General features: G+C 42.0%; 1 protein-coding gene across 2 annotated transcripts in view; it reads left to right on the forward strand.

Annotated features, from left to right (window-relative positions):
• Positions 1–26,017, forward strand: part of LOC146831328 (kinesin-like protein KIF20A) — a 445,700-nt gene that overhangs the window by 348,668 nt on the left and 71,015 nt on the right. For both annotated transcript variants that reach the window (XM_085605605.1, XM_085605604.1), the window contains one exon: positions 9,016–9,181. In XM_085605605.1, the coding sequence (XP_085461731.1) occupies positions 9,016–9,181 (166 nt within the window). The remainder of the gene's footprint in view (positions 1–9,015; positions 9,182–26,017) is intronic.

Consider the following 26,017-nt stretch of genomic DNA (forward strand, 5'->3'; position numbering starts at 1 on the left):
ACTCCTGCAACAAGGTATGCAATTCCTCACTAATCTCCCAATCTGTAAGTCTATTCCTGGCCCCAATAAGTCTTAATCTCTCCTTGGTCTTAATGACTCTCATGTGCCATCTCAAGGAGTTCCTCCCGAAGTGAAGTTGGTGGAATTAATCTGATTCCCCTAAAAATAAGGCCTTCACTCTAAGCTAATTCATCCTTTATGAGCCAATATTTTTCACAGACCCCTTTTACCTTCTTGACCCATCCATTCTTGAGTAAGCAGGTTAACTCAAGAAATTCTTTTGCACATTCTTCTCGCCATTTATTTTCCTTTATTCCACCAACCTCAATGGTACAAACCCATTCATTGATCATAATCCTCCTCAGCTTCACCCTTATCACTTTGTACCACTAATCTAGATAAGGTGTCAGCAACACTATTTCTAGCACCAGGCAAGTACTCAACTTTGAAATTGTAACCCTGAAGTCCTACAACCCATTTAGAAATCCTTCCCAAAATGGCGTCTATACCTTATTTTTTAAAAAACTTGACACAGAGGTTTGTGATCCGTCCGTACCTCAAATTTCACACCCCACAACAACATTTTGAGCTTCTTTATAGCCCAGTGGACAGCCAGAGCCTCTTTCAATCCCAGAATATCTCAGTTCTGCACCTCTGAGACCGCGTGATAAGAACAAAATGATATTCTCTGTATCACCATCTTTCTGTTGTAACACACCTCCCAAACCTTTCATGCTGGCATCAGTAATGAGGACAGTTCTTTTGGTAGGATCAAAACTTTTCAATTTGGAAGTTTTCTTGAGCATTTTCTTAACTTCTAGAAATTCCTTTTCACACTCATCTGACCATATAAAATTGACACCCTTGCACAACAATTTCCGCATGTTCACACACATCCCAGCAAAGTTCTTCATAAATTTACCATAGTTTTCTGACATACCCAGAAATTTCATTAGTTCCTCCTTGCTGGATGGAGAAGCTAGGTCCTGGATGGCATTTACAAGTTCAGCTTTAGGCTGGACACCTTGGCCTGAAATTGTGTGTCCCAGATAGTCTATTGATGACTTTTTAAAATTGCATTTATCAATCCTTACAGTTAAATTGTATTCCTTAAACTTACTGAAGACTTCCCTGAGTATCAAATCATGTTCTTCATCATTTCTTCCGTAAATTAACACGTCATCTTAATACATTTTTACCCCTGAACTCCTTCTAATACCTTTTACAAAGCTGTCTGAAAAACAGATGCCGCAGACACCAGACCAAATGGTAATCTAACAAATCTGTAAGTTTGAAATGGTGTGATGAATGCTGTCAGGTCTTTGGCCTTGTCTTCCAGTTTTATCTGATGATCGGCTGATTTTAAATCAACAGTAGAAAAGACACTGGCACCTTGTAAAAGCACTAGCATGTCAGATATCTTTGGTAAGGGATATTTATCTATGATGACTTGTTTGTTCAATTCTCTCAAGTCAATGCAAAGGCTTAGACTGCCATTAGACTTCTGCGCGGCTACCACTGGCGCCAACCATCTAGTCCCTTCAACTTATTCAATTATGCCATCTTTTTTTTATTTTTCCAGTTCACCTTTCATTTCATCTCTCACTGATAATGGTACACTGCGAACTTTACAAGCCACAGGCATAGCTCCAGGAATTAATCTTATATTGTGGGTATACCCTGGTAAGCACCCCAACTCCTCTCTAAACTGTCTTTAAGGCAGTGGTAAAGTCATCATCACAATTCTGAACCAGAACATCAGTATTTTTAAAATCTTCTATCAAAATGATGGGAGGATCACTATTTGGGTCTAGCATTACTCCAAGATCCCTCTGTTGAAACCAGCTGCGGATGCTGTCACCTTTATGTGAAACGTATATTTTCCCCGTGGTATATCTCCCTTCGTCATGTATTAACCCAGAAAAGTACCCTAGAAGTTTTATGGGTTCACCCCCATAACCATAAGGTCTTATATCTGCTTTATGTAGTTTTACAGTGTTAACCAGTTTACTCATGAAGAATTGTCTTGAAATTATAGTGATTTTTGCTCCTGAGTCAAACAAAACATTTGTACCTTCTCCTTCCACATTTATTACATCTGAAGGGCCTTTCTTACTATTATCTGATATTTGAGAAACGACTTGACCACAATGGCAAACAGATTCATTCTCACTGTTGTCAGCACGAACAGCAAGAACCTTCCCTTTGTTCTTCTTGGCATTGCAAGCTGACGTAAAGTGTCCAACCTTTTTGCAAATGGTACAAGTAGACTTAAGACCAGGGCATTTTTTTTTATCATTAGCCAAATGCTTTTCATTCCCACACCTGTAACACTTGAGCCTTATATCTCTCAAGTTCTTTCTCTGTTCCTTTTCCAAACTACTTTTCTTGAACTTGTTTGCCTTTGAGGTAAATTTTACTAATTGAATAGCATTGTCTTTGCTCTCATGTTTAGTAATAATATCCACCCATTTCAAAGAGTGTTCAATTTGTTTAGCAATGGATATTACCTCCTCAAGGGTGGGTTCATCTTTTTGCCATAGGTCACTTCTGACCTTTTCAACATTGCACCCTAGCATGAATTGGTCCCTTATTCTTTCTTCCACAAGGGCACCAAACTTGCATGAGGACGCTAGCTTCCAAAGGGCAGTAACATAGTTTTTCACAGACTTGCCTTCATTTTGAGCCCTTCTACCAAAATGATACCGTTCAAGAATGGTGCTCACCTTAGGTAAATAGTGTCTGTCAAGTTTCAAAATACAATTTCATATTTATTTAGAGTCTGATCATCTACATCGGGCAGATGGTCAAACACCTCTTGTCCCTCAGAGCTGAGACAATGGAGGAGAAGAGCTGTCCGCCTTTCAGCACTTTGGTTAGTACCACAAACTTTTGCGTACCTCTCAAACTTTTTTCCACTTTTGCCATTTGATCGGAGGATCTCCTGGCGTAAATAGGAAAAAAGGGAGAGTTGCTACATTCTGCATGTTCAAATACGTTAAAAAATAATTAAAATGAAGGGAGATTCACAATAAACCTAGTGTGGTAAGAGCAATGACATTCACAATATACATCTAATGTGGTAAGAGCAATTAAATTGTCATTAACAAATTTGTAGGAGAAAAAAACAAAAAAAACTATAAACTGCTAAAAATGCTAAAACCTTTCTAATCCAAAGAAATAAGCACTAAACAACTGAGACACGAATCTAAATTATGATGGTGAAATTGTAGTGCTGGAAAAGAAGGTTAGTAAATCATGTTCATGAAATAAATGCCACTAGGTGGCACTGTGGCATCAGAAATGACAGTTATTTGTTCAATATCACAGCGATGGTTGTGCTACTACGTGCCTGGCAGATCCCGAGGATGCCGTGCTGAAGAAATCCAGTCTGTGGCCTGTTGCCTCTCCCTTTTCCCCTGCCCCCTCCTAGAAACTAGCCAGGCCATGCTGCACTTGACTTTTCAACTTGGCAGGGCTAAACTGTTGCCAACCCTGGACCTCAGGAGCCCCAGGTCCTGACTGAGCTGGCCTACATGGCTGGGGCTCCCCTAGGACTCTCTGCACTCACAAGAGATGTACAGGTATAAAAGAGATGGAAGAGAGGAGGCTGAAATGGGAAACAGGTCTTCCCCCTCCAGCACAGGACAAAGAGTTCAGTGGGCAATGAGTTGCAAGGTCTGTAGTGCTCTGTCAGCTGCCTTTCTTCCATAACCATGCTACAGAAAGGAATGGCTCCATTCAAAAAGATTTGACATTGATTTAGAAGTTGCTGTTATGTTAATCTGCTGGTGTTGGGTCAGAGTGGCAAATCTGCTATTGGTGAAGTTCTTCCCAGCAGAATTGCGACTGGAAGCTGATGTACTCTTCCCACTCGTGTCCTAATCAGACTTCTGTCTCATAAATGTACCAAATGTTTGGATTTTTGATTGAATCTCAAATCTTAATTTAAGTAATGTGTATGTCTGATTGCAAATAGTATTCCTACTGGGAAAAATCTGTATGTATGTGTGAGAAATTGGGCTTTTTATTGAGGGAGTGAAACCCTGCTGAAGCAAAAGACACAACCCTTGTCAGGGGGAACCACAACATGTCACCAAATTACCCTGTGCTTAATTAACCCTCTTGTAGCTTGGCACAAAGGCATCCAGGCTTAACTTAGAGCCAATGTGTAAAGTATTTGTACAGCACTTAACCAGGAATAAAGTGAAAACACCATACAAGAAAAATACTACACCAAATGTAACAAAATAGAGTAAATTTTAATAAATTATTTGACACCAAAAGGACGAAAATCCAATAAGAAGATTGTACATTTTTACAGTTTAAGGTGAAAAATAGCAAAGAACAAAATAGACCAAATTGCCAGCCACAAACATCTTGTCATATGAGACTGGGACAGAGTCGAAAGTTATGACCAACCACAATGGAGCACAGTTCGGATACACGAAGTGGATTGGGCCCAGTTTACTCTTACTTTTGGACTTAGAAGAAATTTTGAAAAAAAATGTCTGAGAAGATAAAGTTCAGTGAGGCAAAGGCAACTGGCAGTGTCCGAGGAGGAGGCATCGTCATCCAGGAGCCGCCTGAGGAAGTCACAGTAAAGATTTCTAGATTTGTGCTTATTCTCTTTTATAGGAGTGAAAAGTCTCCAGTGGAACGAAGCTGCAGGCTATATCCTGCAAGGGCCCCACAAAGCCAAGAGGCCCTTAACAGGATTTGGTGTTGTGGAGAAGACCATAGAGGAAACTGCTGCGAAGTCAAGTCAACCAGCTATTTACCTTAGGTGGATTAGCAAGCAGGTAGATCCTGGTCTCCACCTGGTTCTCAGAGCACTTTGGGCAGACATTTTTTATGTATCAAGTTTTGGATTTGGGCCATCTGGACACCTTTAGCACCACTTCCAAGGCTCTATGACTAGAGGGGCAGCACTTGGAGGGTTAGTACTCACTCAGGCTGGGTTCAAGATGATTGGAGACTTTTCTGTCTCTGAGGCTCTGAACATGAGGCCAGACAACTGCCCTTGGAGTCACTCTGGAAGTCTTGTGTTCAAGCTGGAAAGCAGGTCTCAATCTGCAGGGCAGTCCTCTGATGGTACAGAGCAAGCAGTAGGGCAGTCCTCTTGGTGCAGCAGGGCAGTCCTCTGCAGTACACAGCAGGCCACAGTCAGCAGGGCAGTCCTCCGAGTGTCCTTCCACAGGTCCAGAAGTGAACTGAAGCTACGGTCTGAAGGTCCTATTTCTATACCCTGTGCCAGCTTTGAAGTCGGAAAAACTTGTAGAGTTTCTCCTCCCAACCCCCCCACAGAAGTATCTGGAATTTCCTGCCTCCCTGCCCTGGTCCCAGTCTGTCTGTAGTCATAATGGACTAGTGTGAAGTTCTTTGTGTGCGAGCAGAAGTAGGACTTTTGAAGTGCAAGTGGGGCTGTGTGCAGCTACCCCCACTCTTCCCCCACCCTGCTTGGATGGCCCACACTGTCAATACCCAGTCCCTCTATTGTGTGGCAGTCTCAGAGGAATGCACTAGGGCCGCTGCATCCAGTCATGTGACCCAGGACTCAGGCTACAGGCACCAAATGGTTAAAAAGAAAATGACAACTTTCAAAAAGTGGCATTTTCTGAATTTTCCTTTAAAATCCAACTTCACCATTAAAGCAAATTTTTAAATTACAATACTGTAGGCACCAAATATGACACTTCTACTTGCTCCCAAACAAAAATTATCATGTATTAGGTGTAATAAGGTATCCTAATGTTATCTTGTGGGAGAGGCAAGCCTCACAGTAGTGAAAATCAAATGTGTGAGTTTTTAACAAACAGGATATGTAAAACTTAAAAGTACATATCCAACTTTTTAAATGCAGTGAACGCTGCCCTATTGGCTTTTTAGGACCTACCTTGGGGTAAAGTATATGTATTAAAAAGGGAATTTTAGTGCTTTCCAGGGGTTTATTTTTCCAAGTCGAGTTGTCAATTTTAAACTGCTCACAAGCTGCACTGTCCTGCCTGGGACGTGTTTTAAGGGGATATTTAAGTGTTTCACAATAAGTGCTGCAGGCCCACTAGTAGCATTTAAATTACCAGCCCTGGGTATATATTATGCCACTTTTACTAGGGACCTATAAGTAAAATAAATGTTCCAATCAGGTGTAAGCCAAATTATCCATGTTTTAGGGAGTGAGCACTGACATTTTAAATCACTGGTTAGCAGTGATAAAGTGTACAGATTTCTAAGGCCAGCAAACTAATTCGGCAAAATGGGAGAGAAGACAAGGAGAGTGTGGGAAGACCACCCTAGGCTGCCAGGTCGAACAGTATGACACATTTTCTGTGATTGTAATTTTAAAAATATGGGTAGAAAAAAAGCATTTACAAGGTTTTTTTGCATGAAATTTCCCAGAATGGAATAATGCATAACAATATTCCTAGGCAGTATGTATGCTACTAGGCTACTCAACACTATTCTATTTTGTCAAAATGTATTTATTGGTTATTATTTTTCAAAAGTTCCATAAGTCGCATAAAACGCTAATGTTTTTAAGGGGCAGAACTGTATAGACCTTTGTGCACCAAACAAAGAATCATAAGGCGAATTCTGGCATGAATACAGAGCTAGTACAATGATGTCTGAATAAGCTTAAGAGAAATATGGTGAGAGGCTGAGATAATCTACAGAGTAGTTTGATATTAAAAAGTTTATAGATGAAGTAATTTATACAAATGTATAAGGCATTACAATAATGCTGTCTAGAGCCTATCAGGGCAGCATGACTGCTCTCCTGCCCTCCGTCAAAAGACAGAGAGGAATGGATTTGATTTTATACATTTGAAAGGTGCAAGAGAAAATGGTACTAGAGACCTGGTTCTTCATGCATAGCCGATCCTCTGCTTTATCTCTCAAGTTCGGGTATTGCACGCTCTATAAAATAATCTCATTCATTCAAGCTCCATACAATGCTAGATGGAGTTGAAAAAAGATCACAGGCAATAGACCTGAACGGGGGGGGGGGGGAGGGGGGGGGGTGACCATAACTGAGGTTTTCCATCTTCTACAAAAATTTCAGTTTTTCAAGATCAATTCACATTCATCCAATAATTCATGTTGCAGAGGCACTCTTTTGAGTCATATAAGTAAATATCAGAAGGGTGTTATCTGCATGCGCATAGAAACTGTTACTGTAAGTCCTGATCATAGCAGCTAAGGGTTTATAATAAATGTTAAATTAAAGGGGTGACAGAATGAATCCTTGCGACTCTGTAGTAGGCACCAATTGATAAGAGGAGGAAGAAAATTGGTCAAAGATTGTCCTTTGATTTAACTCCTTTATAAAAGAAGAAAAGGATTCCAGGTCTTTTCTGGAGAAACTACACAGACTAAGGTGCTGTATTTGGATAGTTTGGGCAATCCTATAGCAAGACTCAGACAGATAGATTAGATTAAAAGCACTATTTTTTTTGTATCTGCAGCATTCAAAGGTGGTCCACTACAGTTGTGAATGCCAGTTTATTTCCTCTATTGGCCCTACAACCAGTTGCAGCATCACCGACGAATGAGCTATGTTCTAGATATATTGATAGCTAAGCTTAGCTACCAGATGATTATATCATATTTTGGCAACTGTGGTGAAAGAGTGATGGGCTTATAGATCACTGGCACTCTCTGATCTAAACTGAACTGTTTCATACCCAAATTCTGTTCTACCAGCACAATGCTGGTGTTCGACGAAAGACTGAGAATATTACAGATATCTTTAGTTATTCCTGGCAGTTAGTAGTTTAATACCTCGAAAGAGGATCTGAATGGGAACCCAAGCTGCAGTTAACCGGTTGCCCCACTTAATTAACAGAGATGGAGACAAAGGATAAAAGTTTGGCAGTAGATGGTTTATCTAGTGTATAGAAGTTCCTGTCATATCTTGGGCGTGACCTGCTCCAAGGGTAGAACTGCTAACCATTTATGTATGTTCAGTCTTCGCAACCTTTACTCAGTGACAGGTGCTACATCTGCTTCATTACTAAAATGTAGATTCGCATTTCTTGATATCATTGGCAGTTATCGATAGGAAAGGCAAAGATAAGTTCAATGATTTCATCTTGAAATATGACAGGTATATTCAGAGAAAGAGATAGAGGAGTATGAATGCTATAGTGTATTCATGGGCAAGCTTTAACGAAGTAATCCATATTTTTGGCCCTTGCAATGTTAATACTATTGTGGGATTTTAAGTACTTAAAAGCTTATTCATAAATCAAGGGTAATTTGCCTCGCTGTTTGTCTCTCAATCGCTCATAAATTAGAATGTTATAATCATCTGGACTTCTGGAAGCTAACCTAAAATGGTTCGATTCTTTAAGGCACGTCTCAGTAAGGCCTAGAATGCCCAACTTATGGGGGAAAGCAATTGGGATATCTCAAGAGCATGTTGAGAAAGCAAGTGAACGTTAAAGAGCCTTATTTTACTATAAGAATGGTAAAATGAGTGAGAGAAAAGGTTTGAAGCAGGTCTAGCCAAAGGTTCATTCGAGTCTAGTTTCTTATAATTTGATGAGAGGGTTGCATGTGCTGACCTAATGAGCTCCTAACGTTAAGAGGGTTTATACTCGTATTTGTTTTGTAAACGTCTTCAGCTGTATTATTAAAAGGGATGGAGAACCAGTGTGTGTATCTTTGGTGGGTGCAATACACACCCATCAAGCTTTGTTTCTTGGAACTGCAAGAAGGATTTTGATATTTCAGAGGAAAGCTGTTATACACTGATCATGGTGAAAGTCTAAATGACAATTTCTTGCCTACCACCATGGACATGCTTAAGGAATACCCTTTACTTTTAGATTTTATTTCTATTCATTTTTCTGTAGTGCTTACTTGACATGCAACCTCAACCCTACAGTTCACTTCTCATGGGCTTTAATTGTTTTTAATGCAACGAGGTCTTAAATACTTTAGTTTGTTTTGAATATGTATGTCTCGTCCTCACCTCCTCTAAATGTGCTGTCCTGTTAATGTTTGTTACAGTAAACGCTGTGAGGGCTTGAAGGAAAAGTATGAAGAACAATTTGAAGATCGATTTGAAATGTACAAGAAGGCAATTCAAAAACATGCACATAATTGTGCATTGGAAGAAATAGAGGATAGTCATGTTCCAGTGGAGGAGCTTGAAGCAGAAAAAGAAAAAGTTAAGGTATAGTCACCTTCAGTCCAGTTTGGCAGCGCTTGTTTTCCATTGATTTTAGTCTCTGATACAAGCAAGGATGGTTTAAAGGTATTGCTATACGCCTAAACTTGTTTAGCCATCATGCCCTTTTTTCAGATGCGCCTATGTATTTTAAATAAAGTTAGAAAAAAGTAGTACATTTGTGCTTGTAACTTTTTTATTTTTGTCTCTTTGAACATTTTTCAACTAATGAGTTCTCCCTGTAGAACTAAGAGCTTCAAACTATTTGGAAGTGGCCACCTTTTGCGTTGGATTCCCCCAGATTCTTGCCTTGACTATCTTTGTTGGCCCTAGACATCTGTAAACTTTACCCCTGCTAACCAGTGATGGAGTGCTTGTTCTCCCCCTTTAAACATGATGAAATTGGTATACATCTGATTGGCACATTTAACTTGCCTATAAGTTCCTAGTATATAGTACAAATTGTACCCCAGAGCCTGTAAGTCAAATGTTATCAGTGGGCTGCAGCACCAATTGTGCCACAAACTGCAGTGACCCCAGGCCTACCATTGTAGCAGTACAGTTTACAACTGCCAATTCGACCTCTCAAAAGAAATGCTTTTGCCAGGCCTAAGCCTTCCTTTTAAATACTGAGAAGTGCCCCCCCAAGGTAGGCCTTATAATTCCTAAAAGCAACATGCATGGTATTTAAGAGTGTTACATGGACAAAATCAAATGTTTCCCATGTCCTTACAGTCAAAAAGCCGAATGTTTTTACGCTGTGGCAAGGCTGCCGGGTTCCATAGAGAAATACTGCATTGCATTATTACACCTCCTTATGCTCATTTTGGTTTGATAACAGCTAGAGAAATATTTCACGGGTTCTTCGGGATAGTTAGACAACATCCAATCTAATAGTAAAGTCAAATTTTATCTAAATATTACGGAAAATGTACTTTAGACAAATCACCTTTTTCCTGCCTAAAGCCCTTTTTGTAAGTACTCCAACTGTCACGTGGTAGCTGAACGCTCCCCTGTAATGAGGCGTGAATTGCTCCCAGTACAAGGATAAAGGGCCTTGGGTGAGGGGAGGTGCTCTTCAGCAATGGATCTTTTATAGATTTATGAGCCATTTGAATACATTCCTCTGCATAAAGCTGGGATTCCTCTGGTAAAATAAACTTGTACCATATTATGTCTGTAAACAAGTAGCAGAGAAGAGCTCTTTTTTAGTGTCACTTAAGCTTTTGCTAGGGCATGGGAGTTAGAGGTGCTGCCCAACAACCAGGTTTCTGTCCCGTTGGAGTTGATTTTATTTTTTGTTCATCCACTTTGCCACTTTCAAAGACTGTAGATGGATCTTGAACTAACTGGTGTGATCTGCGATTGGAGTCTAGTCCCAGGATGAGTTGCGTATCATCTACATATGCCACATTGTAAGGCAGAGAGAACAGGAGTAAGACATAAGTGAGGTGATATAAAGGTTAGAAAGAGCAGGACTAAGAGAAGAGTCCTAAGGGGGTCTGCAGGTGAGCAATGTCAAGGAAGATTGAATGAAGGAACAGAGTTACTGCTGGAGAGGGACCTGAATCAGCTATTTTAGCACTTTTGATCTTATCCCAATATCCTAGAGATGGAATGTGAGATTAGTGGGACACGCTGTCAAAGACTGTTGAGAGATCTAAGGGGTTCGGGTTGGCAGTCCTGCATTGATATGGATTGGTTCTTAATTGATAGAGTAAAGTGGGTAATGCAACTTCATGCCATGAATATGACGAAAGCTGTGACTATGAGAATCTAGAACATTAATGGAATCAGTGAAAGGGCCTAACTGCTAATTCACTAATTTCCCCCCAACTTTGGCTACAAATGATATTAGAGCCTAGTCAAAAATTATAGAGCACTATTGGACCTGCAAAGGTGTTTTTTTTTTTTTTTAGGCGAGCGAGGAAGAGCGACATTTGTAAGCAGATAGTGAGGTACCACAGAGTCTAGACTGAGCTCAAAGTAGAACGATGTGTTTTTAGAGCAACAAGCGCAGTTATAATACCCAGTGCTTTCACAGACTTTGCTAACTTGTTTCCCCTCTGCAGGTTCTTAGAGTAGCAAGAAAGCAAATAGCTTATAATAGCCGGATGCTTATTACGTGAATCAGTTGTAGAAAAAGAAAAATAGATCTGGTGAGAAATACTTCCATGCCATTCAGCCAGAAGAAAGATTTTCAGTTAGATCAAAAGAGGAAGTATCTTCCCTGGTAGGGTCAGTACGTGGGAGGGGGGCAATCGCCACAGGAGGATCTTGATCACCATGACGGGCAGGAGAGGTTCCTGACACGCTCACCAAACCAAACTGGACAAGTACTCACCACGGAGAGACGTCACATCGATGCAGATGCAGATTGGCCATTCAGTCCCTCCCAGTAGACGAGGTGCTCACCCTGACAGACCTTATTGTGGTGATCCAGGGTGTACAAAGTACCCTTGAGCACAAATTAAACATGGTCTTTACCAAAATAGCACTGATTAGGGCTGACCTTTGTAATGTGTGCCAGAGAGGAAAGGAAGAAGACTCTGTAAGCACTCTCAAGGCAGAATTGACAGCGCTGAAGAGCCAAGTCAAAGACCTGCAAGCAAACACTTCTGTCTTGAAGGCTAGACCAGTAAGACTAGAAAATTTTGGAGGTCGTTTGAGGAGAAACAATGTCCGCATAATAGGGTTCAAGAAATTTCCGAGGGCCCTGCAGTTGCCCTCTTTGTTGAGAATCTTCTCCTCAAACAATTACAATCCAGGGGCCTTTTGAACTACTTTTCAGTTGAACCGGCCACCATGTTCCACAAGCACCTCTGCACCGAATAATATCTGGCATGTCGTGACCATGACATCATTCTGCAGACTGCATGCACCGCACGTCCGCTCAAGTATGAAAATGCTATGATCACTTATTTCCCAGACTTCACATTGGGAGTCCAAAGGTTGCACCATACTTTCCTTGAGGTCAAATAATCCCTTAGAGATCATGAAATAAAATCTTCAATGACCTTCCCAGCAAAGCTGCAAGTGATGGCAGACGGAAAGACTACTTTACTACACCCAATGAGGTTTAAGATTAGTTGGATGGATGGAGAGTGGTTGGCAGGGCTGAACATCTAACAAAACCAGGGAAACAATGATAGAACTCCATGTACTCTGACAAAACACAAGACTCAGGGGACCAGTGATAATGAGACCTTCACTTTTCATGTGTTGGCTGGCCCAGAGGCCACCCAGCCTCTCTATTTTACACTAGGGTGTAGAGATCGAGATTAAGCCCTGGACCTGACAAGTATACTGTATGACACTAAAGCCTTGTTTGCATGAACACTGCTAATTGATCTCCACCCACGCCGTCAGGATGACTTTACTGATTGGTGTACGATTTTGTCAACCTTCTTTCTTTTTCCTTTTAAGAGTTGGTGATGCAGATAAGTGGTCCTTTGACAACCGCCACAACCTCGTAAAGTTTGCATTATGTTATGGGACGACAGGCACTTTGCAAAGTTAGGGAGGCAGGCAGTTTTAGTCCCGTCATGCAGGGAGGCTGGCATCCAAAAAATGTTTGTTCACTTTTGTTTTCATAATGTTTTAATTGTATGATGGTAGTGACTTAGCATTGACGCAGCAGTGCAACAATATTCCGCACCTCTGTCCAGGTGTTGGACCCACCCTGCAACCATATGGGGTCCTGCCTCGCTCTCTCTGGAAGGGTATTCACAATTACACCACGGATATCAAAACCGATTACTTGGTCTCTCTTGCATATTTAAAACGTTGTAGGGGAGGTTGAGGGCGACCTTACCCACTGCCCGTTCATGCAATATCCTTATGACAGACACGCTAGTGACACCCACTTTTAGAATAATGCCCTGGAATGTTAATGGACTATGGGACAGGATAAGAGAGGAGTGGTGCTGCAATATCTTAACAGACATTCCCCCAACATGGTTTTATTCCAGGGAACAAACCTTAAGGGAAACGCCTACAGTGCACTGGACTGGTCGGGATCTAAAATGGTTGCCCATGCGTGCTATACCGCGCGTTTGCAATGAGTCTGCATTCTAATATGTAAGTCCCTACCACTGACTATACAAAACACCCGACCAGACACACACGGACGTTATGTCTTGCTCTCGGGAACATGAGAGGGCCAGATGATTAATGCTATTTCAGTGTATGTGCCTCTGAGGCTCCCCGAAGCAGCCTTTACTGACCTCAGTATGCTCCTCCTTAGCCTTACGGAAGGTGAGTTTTTGATGGGAGGTGATTTTAATGCTGCCCTTGGTGATGCCAAAGACACATGGCCATCTAGGCAGACTGGGACCCCCACCCCCGTCGATCACTGGCTGATTTCTTTGAGGGCCCATGGTCTTGAAGACACGTGGCGCCCTTATAACCCCACACTGCACCAATACACACTTAATTTGAGAGTCCACGGTTGCCTCACTAGAATAGACTACATATTTACCCTACCCCACCAGCTCCCTTGGTTCAGGGAAGTTTGCCACCTTGCTTGGGGCATCTCTGATCACTCGCCAGTGTGGGCGGTATATGGCTTACCTACTCAGGGTGAATTGTGCTCATCCTCCGGTATCTGAAACGTCTGAATATAAGGGCTTGCAGGAAGCCCCTGAATACTATTTTGATGAAAATGAAAGATCCGTACACTTAGCGCAATCCCTTTGGCAGGCCTATAAAATAGTTTTATGGGGCCACGGGCTGTCCTTAATAGCAGGGCACATAAAAGAAAAACTGGCCCGTCTAGAGACACTGGAACAGGATGTCCTAGAGTTGGGAGACTCAACAAAAGAAATACTGGGACACTGCAACAACTGCTGCTAGGGCAACTGAATGTATATCAGCACTGCATTTATGAGGTAGGAGAATAGGACCAGAAAGCTCTCAACCTGGCTGGATAGAAAGGAGAGAGCCATGGGTGCTTGAAATAATGGGGGGAGGTGGAGTTCCTATCAGGGATACACAGGGTATTGCTGGTGCATTTGCCACTTATTATAAACAACTATATGCCCCTGCACACACTGCCACAGCTGAAGAACCCAGCAAGTTACTTGCAAACCTCCTGCTTCCCTGTCTCTCACACTCTGACAAAGAGATCCTAGAACAAGAATGCACAGAAACCAAGATATTAAGAGCAATTGGGGACCAAGAACCCAGTAAACAGTGGGCACTCATGGTATGCCTGTGGAGCTCTGTAAACTCTCAACCTCAAATATCACCCCCCACCTCTTGTGTATGTTCCTGGAAAGCCGCAAATTAAGCATATTGCCCATAGATCAGAGGCTGGCCACTATAGTTGTCTTACACAAGGAAGGCAAACCACCTAATGATTGTGCCTCGTATAGGCCAATATTGTTTTAAATGAAGAGGCCACAATCCTAGCAAAAATATTAGCAACACGACTCGTCCAAGTGGTCCAAACACTGATCCATCTGGATCAATCCGGCTTTAAGCCGGGGCAAAACACCTCTCTTAACCGGAGGCGCTTGCATTATGTTCTGGGCCGAATGAATGGAATTCATGAGGATGCTCTGGTGTTATCGCTGGGTGCATGTATGGCTTTTGATATCATTGAATGGCCATTCATGTTTGAAGTACTCTCTAAATTTGGCTTTGGCCTGTGCTTTGTGGCCTGGATACGACTCCTCTATACGGACCCCCTGGTGCAAGTGACGGTGAATGGGAGCACATCCTCGAAGTTCCGTCTCTAGGGTGGCACGAGACAGGGATGCCTGTTGTCTGCCTTGATCTTTGCCCTAGTTCTGGAACCACTGGCACCCTGGATTAGGTGAGATACCCTGATCAGGTGACTAAATTATAAGGATCTCTTTATATGCCAATGACATCTTACTATATGTTTCTAACCCAGTCCATACATGAGAATAATGCATATATTTACCCAGTTCAGTCGCTACTCGGGATACACTATTAACTGGAGTAAATCCCTGATCTATATCTTACATGGTTCTGCACCAAAATTACCTAACAACTGTACAGCTCACATTGCCACTGATGGACTTCGCTAACTGTGATCTACATTACTAGGGATCCAGGCGCCTTCCATACTCAATTTGGTGCCACCGCTTTCCCGCCTCCACAGAGATGTTAAACATCTGAGTGCCCTACCAATATCACTACTGGGGAAAGCTGGCTTATTCAAAATGATGGCAGTTCCCCGTTTTCTCGATGCGCTCCAAAGCATACCGTATCCAGTCCTGCCTTCCTACTTTCAGGTGATTGAAAGTGAAACCCGTACCGTGCTTTGGGATGGAGCCCCTGCTAGAATAGTGTTTAAGAAACTGACGATAGGCTGGTACCATGGCATAATTGCTCTACCTGGTCTACAAACGTATTCTAGGATGGCACAGCTCATCACCATCAATCAGTGGGTGCATATTCCAGAGGAGGAACCTACCTATCAATTGGATAGACTGAACATGCAATTAGGAGGCCATCTTAGAGCTATTTATGGACCGGAGCACACCAGGTCCTTCCCAAAGACCTGCTGCATTTATGCGCGCCCTCTGGCACACAATCCTGGGTGCATTGGACTGAAGGGGGTGGATCGCGAGGGCCATGCCCTTGTGGAACACTGCTGAATTGGGCACACCAGCTACACACTAAGGGTTTGATGAATGGGACCTGATAAGAATATTTATGCAGACAGGAAAGCGTGATCCTGCTAGCTGGTGTACAGAGAGAATATAAGCTAGCACCCACCAAAACCTACAGATATTTGCAAATTAGTCATGCACTGTAGAGGGACAAGAAGTTGCCCGACCCATCGCTGCTCGCAGATAGGCTGATAGATGACCACATGCCGAAAAGTCATCTCCCTCACCGGAAATGTATTAACAATTCACCAGATACCCTGACTCGTCTGAGGGAGCAATGGGAGCGAGAACTAGGGGTATTATGACGATCAATGACCTGATGCCTTACCATCCTCTAGGGGTTGGCTAGAAGGGCAAGGTTCTGCCTGGTCCAGCTAAAGATCTTACACTGTTGTTACTATGCATGCCCTATGGTGGTACAGATGGGCAGGGCGATGTGCAGTGCTCTGCTGTAGAAACTGTGGGAAGGTGGGCATGTTTTTGCATATGCTGTAGATTGCTCCTGGGAGTCAGTGCTATCTTGCTTAAATGACATTTGCAAGAGCCGCATGGACAATTCTGTAAAGTGGTATAACTTAAATATATGGGGAGGGACTGATCTTGCTAGAATGGACCAGACATTGGCAACACAGCGATTGATGGTGGAAAAGTGAAACATTGCAAGGATGTGGAGGGCTGAATTGGCGCCTCGACAGGGTGACTGGAAGCGTCATATGGATTGGTGCATGATGGCGGAGAAAGTGGTGTACGAAAGTAGGGGTTGCCCTAACAAGTGGAATACAATATGGGGGAAATGGAATAACTATTGGGGTGCTCTATGTACTCCTTCTGTGATGACCTAGCATGTGCTCCAGAGCCATGAACACTTTGAGTCAACTGCTGCACTGTTAATTTTTCTGGTCTGGGTGGGAAGAACGTGAGCCTTTTATGACGTTTGAAACACTATAGGTTGGAGCATGTCTTCATGCTGTAAAATGTACTGCTTTTTGTCGTTGCTATATTGCCTGTTTAATGTTTAAAAAACAGTTATACAAAATAAAAGTAACAAAAAAGAGGAAGAATCAAGGGGATCTTAAATGGCCTGAGAATGTGAAAACCTAGGTTTACCCTGTGGAGAACGTGAGAAACCCAGATAGAGAGAGGCCAAAGTCATTCTCCAGTCCCAGAAGCATTCCACCTAGGACAGGTGGAACAGCTGGAAGGGAACCGGATGGTGTAAAACAAATAATTCGACAAATCCAAAGTTCTTAAGAGCAGACTGCGAGATTGAGATCAAGACTTTCAGTATAGAACCAAACATCCCCAAGGTCTATTCTTGCAGTCAACTTAGAAATTTTATAGAACGCAAGGATAGCTATGTCTGTGCCTGAAATTGAGGAGTCCTGTAACTAGCTCTCAGGTATTAAAATGTGTAACATGTATCTACAATAAAGTCACAGACTTAGTTTTCATGTTTTAGGGAGTTGTGAGATATTGGTGTCAGAGGGTCCCATTGCAGTCAGAGGTTTTTAGGCCCAAACTGTAGCATTTGGATTCTTTTGCTTCTGGTGTCCTGGACCCCTGCAGCCGTAGTGCAGGTCCCCAAACTGGGGGCAAAGTACCCCATTTAGTGCTTAACACCCAGGGTGGTGTGGCAGAGCAGTCAAAGAACTCACCAATTAAACAAATAACATTCAATAGCCACTTCTTGGGTGTAGAAGAGCCACATCTTGTCATTCATTGTTTAGTACATATAGGTCACCAGCTCACTTTTCTCTAAAACTTGTAAGGGGCTTTTGCATGTTACCAAGCAAACTACCTTAGATTTTGGAAACTACTCCATCCATTAAATCATTTGTCAATATTCTGTTTCTCAACCGGGTGGTAGTTTTTTATTGCACCCCAGTCCAAGTTGTGAGCACCTAGGGCATGATGGATGTAGACACTTCTATTCAGAGCCTGAGATTGTGCATCAGGAACTTGCTCCAAGTCCTACAATTACCATACCAGGATTCTAATATCCTTTGACATATATATGCAGATTATATCTTGAAAGAGTACTGATTGCCCAGTGTCACACTGGGAATATAGTTTATATTGAATGTGGGATGCAGTCCATATTCTTGGAATGTGCACATTCAACCTCTGTATTGTAAACTAATGGCCCACGATGAGCAGAAGAATATCAATATCATGTTGTGAAATTAGGTCATCAACAGTCCAGCCAAAAGAAGCATCTAACCAAAGAGTCTCATCTGATCTAGCAAGCCAAAGGCTCATTCGCCTTGGATAATGGCCTTGGGGAAGTGGTCAGTTTTGCCTTGTCTCATCCTTTCACCCAGTTTGGATCTATAAACAACATTCTCTTCACACTGATAGCTGCTAGAGGTTCTGCTTAAAGATCTATCCAGGGCACAAATGCCTCTCCATAAAGCGGAAAGAATCACCTATGAAAGCAGAGACCATGACAACAAGCTTTGGAAAGCATGAGGGGGCATGATAGAGGCATTATGCATGCTCCTTGTGATACAATGCATATTGTATGGCGATATATGCACTTTAGAAGGAAGTGGAAATTCCTGTAGTTGTTCAACCTAATGATATCACATTGTGTAAGTATCGACTGAAATAATGACACTCACCTGTAACTGTATAATGTATTTCTGCATTTTTTTATGTTGTATTGTAACAAAACTTTTTTTAAATCCCTGTCCAGATCCCATATTGTAAAACCTCGAAACCAAAAGTGCCTTTCACTGGAATCAAGTGGTCAGATGTGCAAAACATTTTAGTAGTTGCAGCCTATACTATTTGCAAAGTTTGTTGGTTTGTGACCACTAAATGTTTTCTCTAAGTAATAAACCCATTTTAGGAGGTGGTAACGTTTTATAAACTTCTAATTTGGAAATGGTTCACAAATCACTGTTTGGAAGAGGTTTGTTGTGGCGCCCCCTCTAAATTCTGATTCAGTACCCTATGTATAGGCTTTCCTTTTTAGGTCTCGCCTAGCGTTGCAGCGCACATGTGCTCTTCGCTTTGCGAGCATGTAGTATACAGTATAGTGGGGGAAGCTCCGCCCATGTTTTTGATTGTCTCAAATCTTAAATGCTTCATGCTGATTGGTTGCTGGCTTGTTAGTCCCACCTCCTGACAGCCATGTCGTCATTTTTGTCCTTCCATGGCTATCGGCCCTTTTACTTTAAAAACTGTTTTGTTCCACTGCCTCCTCCTGTTCCCTCCCACAGTTCGAGACTTCTTGGCCCACCACCACCCCCCCCCCCCCTCCCATTCGTGCCTTCTTGGATGCCCGCACTTCCATTTAAAATGCAATAGGTCTCGCGTAAATACGAGTCCTATTGCATTTTAAATGCTTTTTTGTGGTGTGATTGGTGGGTGAATTTGCACTCCTGTTTTGTGTTGTGCGCTGTTCACGGCTATTTTACGCATGCATGATTTCACTAGGCTCGGGCTGTGCAGGCACTAGGAGGGGTGAATGGGGAAGAGCAGGGACACACGTCACTACGGACCCCCTGACAGAGGGACCCGGTCTTTCCTCTGGCTTTGATTTAATAGTTTCACCACCAGGAAGAAAAGGCAGCTGGTGTTCTTCTTTTGCTTCTCTCTGGGCCTCATCTCTTTTTCTTTCCAGGGCACTGGTGACATGCTGGAGGCGGACACCATGGACAGAGAATATCCGCTAGAGCGTCCCACACACTGAGAGACTAACTGAGGAGGAAGGAACGTCTGGGGGGGTCGTTGTCAAAAAGTGCCACCTAGGCATAGGCTGCGCTCCGAGTATTCACATCTTTAACAGCAGGGTGTTGTACCACAGTGGCAAGGAGTCCAAGGACTCAGCCAACCCCCGGGAACAGGACAACCAGGCCCCGGGGGCTCCGGTAAAGCCCACCTCCACATACAAGCTGCGGGCCCCCTCGTATAAGAAGGACAGGGAAGAGAGCATAGAGGCGGACACTTAAATCAACAGATACAGCGTGAAGGTAAAGGCTCCTCACGCCGTGCAACTGCTACCACTCAAACTGTTGAATAAACTGCAATATTTTCATCTTACGTGTGTCGTGACTGCCACGGAGCTGCTCTCTCCGTGAGAGGGGGCAGAAGATAACACGGGCACTGCGCGAAGCAACGATAGGGCAGAATCCAGTCAAAGCATGTCCGTACCTCACAGGGTGTTTGTTGGTGAAAGGTTGCATGCAGATCAGTGGGTGAGCGGAATTTGAGAAGGCTACTGTGTTAATGTGTATGTTTCTCAAAGGGTGTACACGTGAGAAGCTGTTACTCTAAACAAGTACGTTTGCATTAGAATTTGTTCGCAGGGGAGTCCGTTAAATGTTGTGTTAGTATCTCTAAAATGGCGCTCGTTTGTACTCGCGTGGGTGCCATTCTGGCGGTGTTTGCATAAGTCACTGGCCGTGCATGATACATGTTATGTAATCCAGTCAGCAGGTACGTGTATGTTATTTTAATTACAATATATGCAGCTACCTAGTTACCACGATATCCATAACAAAACATACAAATTAAAGTTCCCAAAAAGTTTTTTGCTTGAGAATATGTATATTTCCCACAGAAATATTTGTTTGCTTGGGTCTAAAGAACTATTTAGTGACTAAGCAGTGTGTTTACGAATGCATACGTCCTCTATGTGTCTGTCTCCACAGTGCAACACAAGCATAGTTCCAGATCATTGCCGGATATCGGTCTAGCTGTGTGTCGACTTCCGAGTGGAAGTCGCAAGGAAATGTTGGTGTTCAAGTAAACTGTTGCAGTCTCTAAGATGCAGCCATTGCTGGTTGAGCGTCTGCCTATAATATTTGGGTTGTCTGCCTATCCATCGCAGGCACTACTATGGAGTTACTGAAGCCTGTTTATACCTCCTAGACGGACTGTATGTTTGTTTGCCACTGATGACCCCTCAAACGTTTATTAGATGCGGTGATTGCATGTGCACATGATTGGAAGGTTGTGCACTTCTCTGTTAGGATCTAACTTGTATGTTTTTATAGGTAGTGTGCCTCGCTGTAGTGTCTGAACTCTGCAGTGTTGCGGGGAAGCGGAGTTAGAGGCTACTGCCATAGGACGTCTGCTTGCCCTCACAGCTCCATAGATACAATCAGCTGCTAGAGATAGCACAGCCAGTCATGCACATGCCCTACTGACCCCATAGTCCAGTGGGTCAGATTTAATTTGCATTCCTTTCAAAATTGCCTTTCAGAGCCACAGCCCGTGCCAGTCCAGGATGCACGGTACCATAGCTTGATAAACCCCCCATTTTTTAGAGTACTTTAACTAGGCATATTCCTGCGTTTTCATGCATAAAACCCTGTCAGAGTTCCGAATTTGGTAGTAGCAAAGTCAAGAGTTCCAGTCTTGGAGCACAAACGTGACTTTATTAGAGCTCAAAACCCAGCACTGTCCAACCCTGAGAGATTCACAGGCCTCTGAGCTGCTATCCCGCGCCACACTGCACATATAGAGACCAGCACCTAGGAGAGGCCCACCACTAGAGTGTCTGAGTCTGACATCACCTGACAATAAAAAAAGAAGGCGCTATAAAAGCTCTAGGCACCTGACATTGCTGAGGTTTGCACACCATTTATTTTATTTTAGTCTTCACATTTTTAAAGTGAGATCATTAATATATGTTTTACATTGTATTCATTCTCTAAAGTAATCATGCGAAGTTGTTTAAAACCACTTTTCTATGTTAAATTAAGACACAGGGAACGCTTTGGATTCAGGGCGCAAATCTCTCTTGTAACACTGCATAGCTGCTCCTCCTTACACGTTACAGGTTGTAATAATCGTAACTCTGACAGCCCCTTCTAGCATCAACCCTCTCTGGAGCTCATCCAAATATGCTAAAGTGTAGCCATGGTTTCCTGACATGTACAATATCTACCAAACTCGGCCATCATATGTGTTGTTGTTCCTAACCTGTGTAAGTCCACCTATTCACACACAAATAGGATTGTTGCCATGCTGACAGCTATTAGCTTTTAGAATAAGTAATTTTTTAAAACCGAATTTAAACACATTGGGAGTGCCAACAGCTTTGGCTAAACACTTACAAGGTCCCAAAGGCAAGACCGATGGCATTGCAAATGCTGGTTTCAGTTTCTCATTGTGAATTTCAGTGCAATTTATTTATTTATTTTTATTTCTCTCAGTATTTGCCAATGTTTTCTAAAACAGTACAAAAAAAATCTAATTAATAAAAAATGCTTATAAGTGTTCTTTTTGGCTCCATACATAATCAAGGGGATGGTGATTTCGGAGTTGTTGTAAAGAAATTTGGTTTTATTACCTTTCTTCTCGTTCATTCCTGTTGTAAGTTATTCCCATATTTCTTCTTGTGCCTAAATCTCTTCTTTGTACTGTTTCAGGGAATTAGATTTTCCAAGTAGCATCATATTAATTATGGCTCCTAACTTCCTTCCGGTTTAATTTCCTAGTACTCCAATCCCTCTATTGTACCGTCTTACCCAGCCCCGGCCCTCGCCAATGAGTACGCCACACACGGAAAGTAGTTATACACGTCTTTATTCTTCAGCATTCTAAACCTGCTTTCACTTCATTACCCTCCAACGCCTACGTCACAGGTCTACGAAGTCCATCAGGAACCAAAAGGGTTCCGTCATTCTTTAGTTACACAACACTACAACTCCCCTTTCTTATATAAAAAGTTGCAACTTTTTACAATAAATAAATACATATGTACTTATAAAACTTCAATAAGCCTTCATGGCGCTTAGATCACATATCCTGATCGGGTCATCAGAAACTGGGAGCTGGCAGCTTGTATGGTGTTGACAACTATAGTCATTTTTTACTCTGCCCTGGCTGCAGCTCTACAGACAAAATGTATTAAAATATCAAAAGTAAGGGAAAATCATAAACAACACAGTGATCAGGAGTTAACCACGGCAAAGAGATGAAGAGAAAAAGAGCAGCAATGAAAGGGAGAGTGGGAGAGAGGTTTGGAAGAAAGAGCAAAAGGAAGGATATATAACAATTAGGAAGGAACTGTGGATGAAAGGATGAATGCAAGGATAAAAGGGCTGATGGATGGAAGGTGAAAACAAGATTTACAAGGGTGGGTGAAAAAGTGTCAATGATGAAAGGCTGGATGAATCAGTGGACGGATGAATAGACGGCTGGGTAGGAGGGTTAAAGGATGAATTGGTGGATTGATAAAAGGAGGATGAATTGGTGGATGGAGAAAACACATGGATGAATGGGTAAAAGTATGGAGGAATGGTTGAAAGTGTGAGTAGAAGGATGGATGTAAGACTGTAATGATGAGAGGGTAGCTAGATGAAATGGTGAAAGGATGGATGTATGGGTGGAAACATGAAAAGATAGATGGATGCAAGACAGGCTTAAAAGATGGAGAAATGAATGGACAGAAGGCAGGATTTAGGGAACCTCATCAAGAGTGGGTAGAGTTTACTCGCTTTGTTCACCTGACTGTGTTCCAGGGATAAAAAGTGGGGGTTAGTTTAATTTTCTGGCTACTCCCTTACAATAAAGTCTTTCAATTTAAGCATGTCAATATCTTGACTGTAGGCTTCAGCCATCTTAATTGGGGTACCAGAGCATTGTAATTGCACTTTTGAAAAATATTCAGCAGGATGTGTATCTTTCCCTGTATGGTGAACATCTGTGTAGTTGTATTCTCAGACCCCAGCATTCAATACAAGGCAGCATCTTGGCTTTAGGGTGGGCCAAATATTGTCAGTAGTGCTTGATGATCAGTCACTAGTGTGAAAAGCTTGCCATATAAGAACACATGGAATAATTCACAAGCCCATACCACTGCCAAGTTTTCTTTCTCAGGTTGTGAATAAGCATGTTCAGTTTGTGACAAGCTTTTACTGGCGTAAACCACCATATGCCTTTGGCTGTCCATTACGTTGTGTAAGAATCGTGTCTAACTCGACAGGGCTAGCATTAACTACACCCTCTGTCTGAAGCTTGGGATCAAAGTAGGCTATTTCAGTGACATTTTAATGGCTTGCTTAATTCTCTTGAAACTTCCCTCACATTCACATGACCACTGAAACACTACATTCTTTTTTGTCAATTCTTGTAACGGTGCACTGACCATGGCAAAGTCTTGTATGTATCTAGAACAATAACCTAGAAATGTCCTGTGGGGGATTTGCAGTAGATAGCGCGTGTACTTTAGCTGTGTCAGTTGTTATACCCCCATCAGAAAAGATATGGCCAAAGAATTTCAATTTTAACTTAAGAAATTCACATTTTATAGTCCGGGACTTATCAAGCGCAAACTAATCAACCCTGAGGGTCTCAAGGTGCTTGGGGCCGTTTGGGAGATTAACTGAGCTATTGTCCAGAGTCACATGATGCTGAGCTGCTGCCAGTGGCAGGGATCGAACCAAGAGCCCTGCGCTCTGAGGTCATCTGCTCTGGCCACTGCGTCACACATCTCACATTCTTCAGCATTCAAAGTCAAACCAGCATCATTTAACAAATTATATACTTGCATGAGAGCTTTGTCATGCTCTTTCTGAGTAGCTCCGAAGACTAATATGTTGTCACAATAGTTAAAAGCATTTACAACAGACTGTATGATATGTCGAGTAACATCTTGGAAACATTCTGCAGCAGATGATACACCAAAACTCAGTCGCTTATAGCTAAACAGACCAATGTGTGTACAAAAGGTTATAATGTAGCTGCAATTGAAGTTCTAACTGGTGATATCATTTGAGGTGAGAGAAAAACTTTGCACAATACAATTGAGTTATCATATCAGTAGTGTGCCTGGATGATGATCTGTCTCCATTGCCTTGCTGGCATGCCGCATGTCTACGCAAATGCTTACAACTGCTTCACTGTCTTTTTTTAGGGAATACTTCTATGGGAGAAACCCAGGGCATTGGACCAGTGGAGTTTTCATTGATATTGAATGAATGAATGAATGAATGAATGTGAACTTTATTCGGATAAACATTATATCCATAAAAGTACAGTTAAGAATAAAAAAAGTGACACAATATAAAAATTACAGTTAATACAAACATATCAAATAGCGGAATTATGTCAAATACATAGTATTTCGAGAATATACCGCTGATTTTAAAAAGGATCCAACTCTAAAACACAAATCATCATTGTTGATAGCAAGCACCATGTCATAAGCAATCTTATAGTCCGAAACACATTGTGACTTAAAATATGGGATCAAAAATTCTTTTGTAAGGGAAGAATAAAAGGAACAGAAAAATAAGAAATGTAACATTGATTGGTTAGAACTATTATTACATGGGCAAAGGGAGGATTCAAGGTTGGCTGTGTAGCCAGTAGGGAATGATAACAAATATTTCATTGTATCTGTTCTGAGTCTGAAGAATAAGCCCCTTTCCCAGCGGCCAACAGGATTTAAAAGATATTTAGGCATGTCTGAGGTTACATACTCGATTTGCATATATCTAGCAACCGAAGTTTTGTTATTTTCAGTTGCCAGTCTAATTTTTTAAAAAGATGCATAGAGTGATCTTTCTATGGATTTAATGTTAACGGGGCTATGATCTAAAGGATTTAAGAACAAATATTCCATATTTAAGTTTATCAAACTTTTGTGGACACCTGCCAGCCATGGTATATCCATCCCTCTGTCACAATTCAAACAGTCCATAATTATCTCTCTGGTCAATTGTGCAGCCTTATTCTTCCAAATTCTTAGCCAGAACAATGTCGGGCGAGCCTTTATAAAATCTTCTATATACGGCAAATGTAATTCGCTATGGCTTGCATATGTGGAAGAGAAGAAAGGAGCTCCTAAAGTTTTACGACAAAATCTATTCTCTTCACACTGAATTGGTGTGCAGACGGAATTCCCCCAAACCTCTGCACCGTATGTAGCAGTTGGTGCACATTGTAATCTGTAAATTTTAATGATAGATGGAACTACCCCTATGTTTTTCGGCTTTGGTAGCCTCAAGATTATATTAATAGAATTGGTAAATTTCCTTTTACAGTGAACAATGTGATCGTTCCATAGACCATTTGATGCGAATACCAAGCCTAAATAAGGAAAAGTGCACGTGCTTAGCAATTGATTAGAGTTTAAAACAATTGAAAAATTAGAATATTTCTTGGACCCACATGGCATTAAAAATGATTTTTTTAAATTTGTACATAGGCCCAAGGTTGCCATGAAATTCACAAAGCC

Source organism: Triturus cristatus, chromosome 5_1, assembly GCF_964204655.1.
Source record: "Triturus cristatus chromosome 5_1, aTriCri1.1, whole genome shotgun sequence".
NCBI classification, from domain to species: domain Eukaryota; kingdom Metazoa; phylum Chordata; class Amphibia; order Caudata; family Salamandridae; genus Triturus; species Triturus cristatus.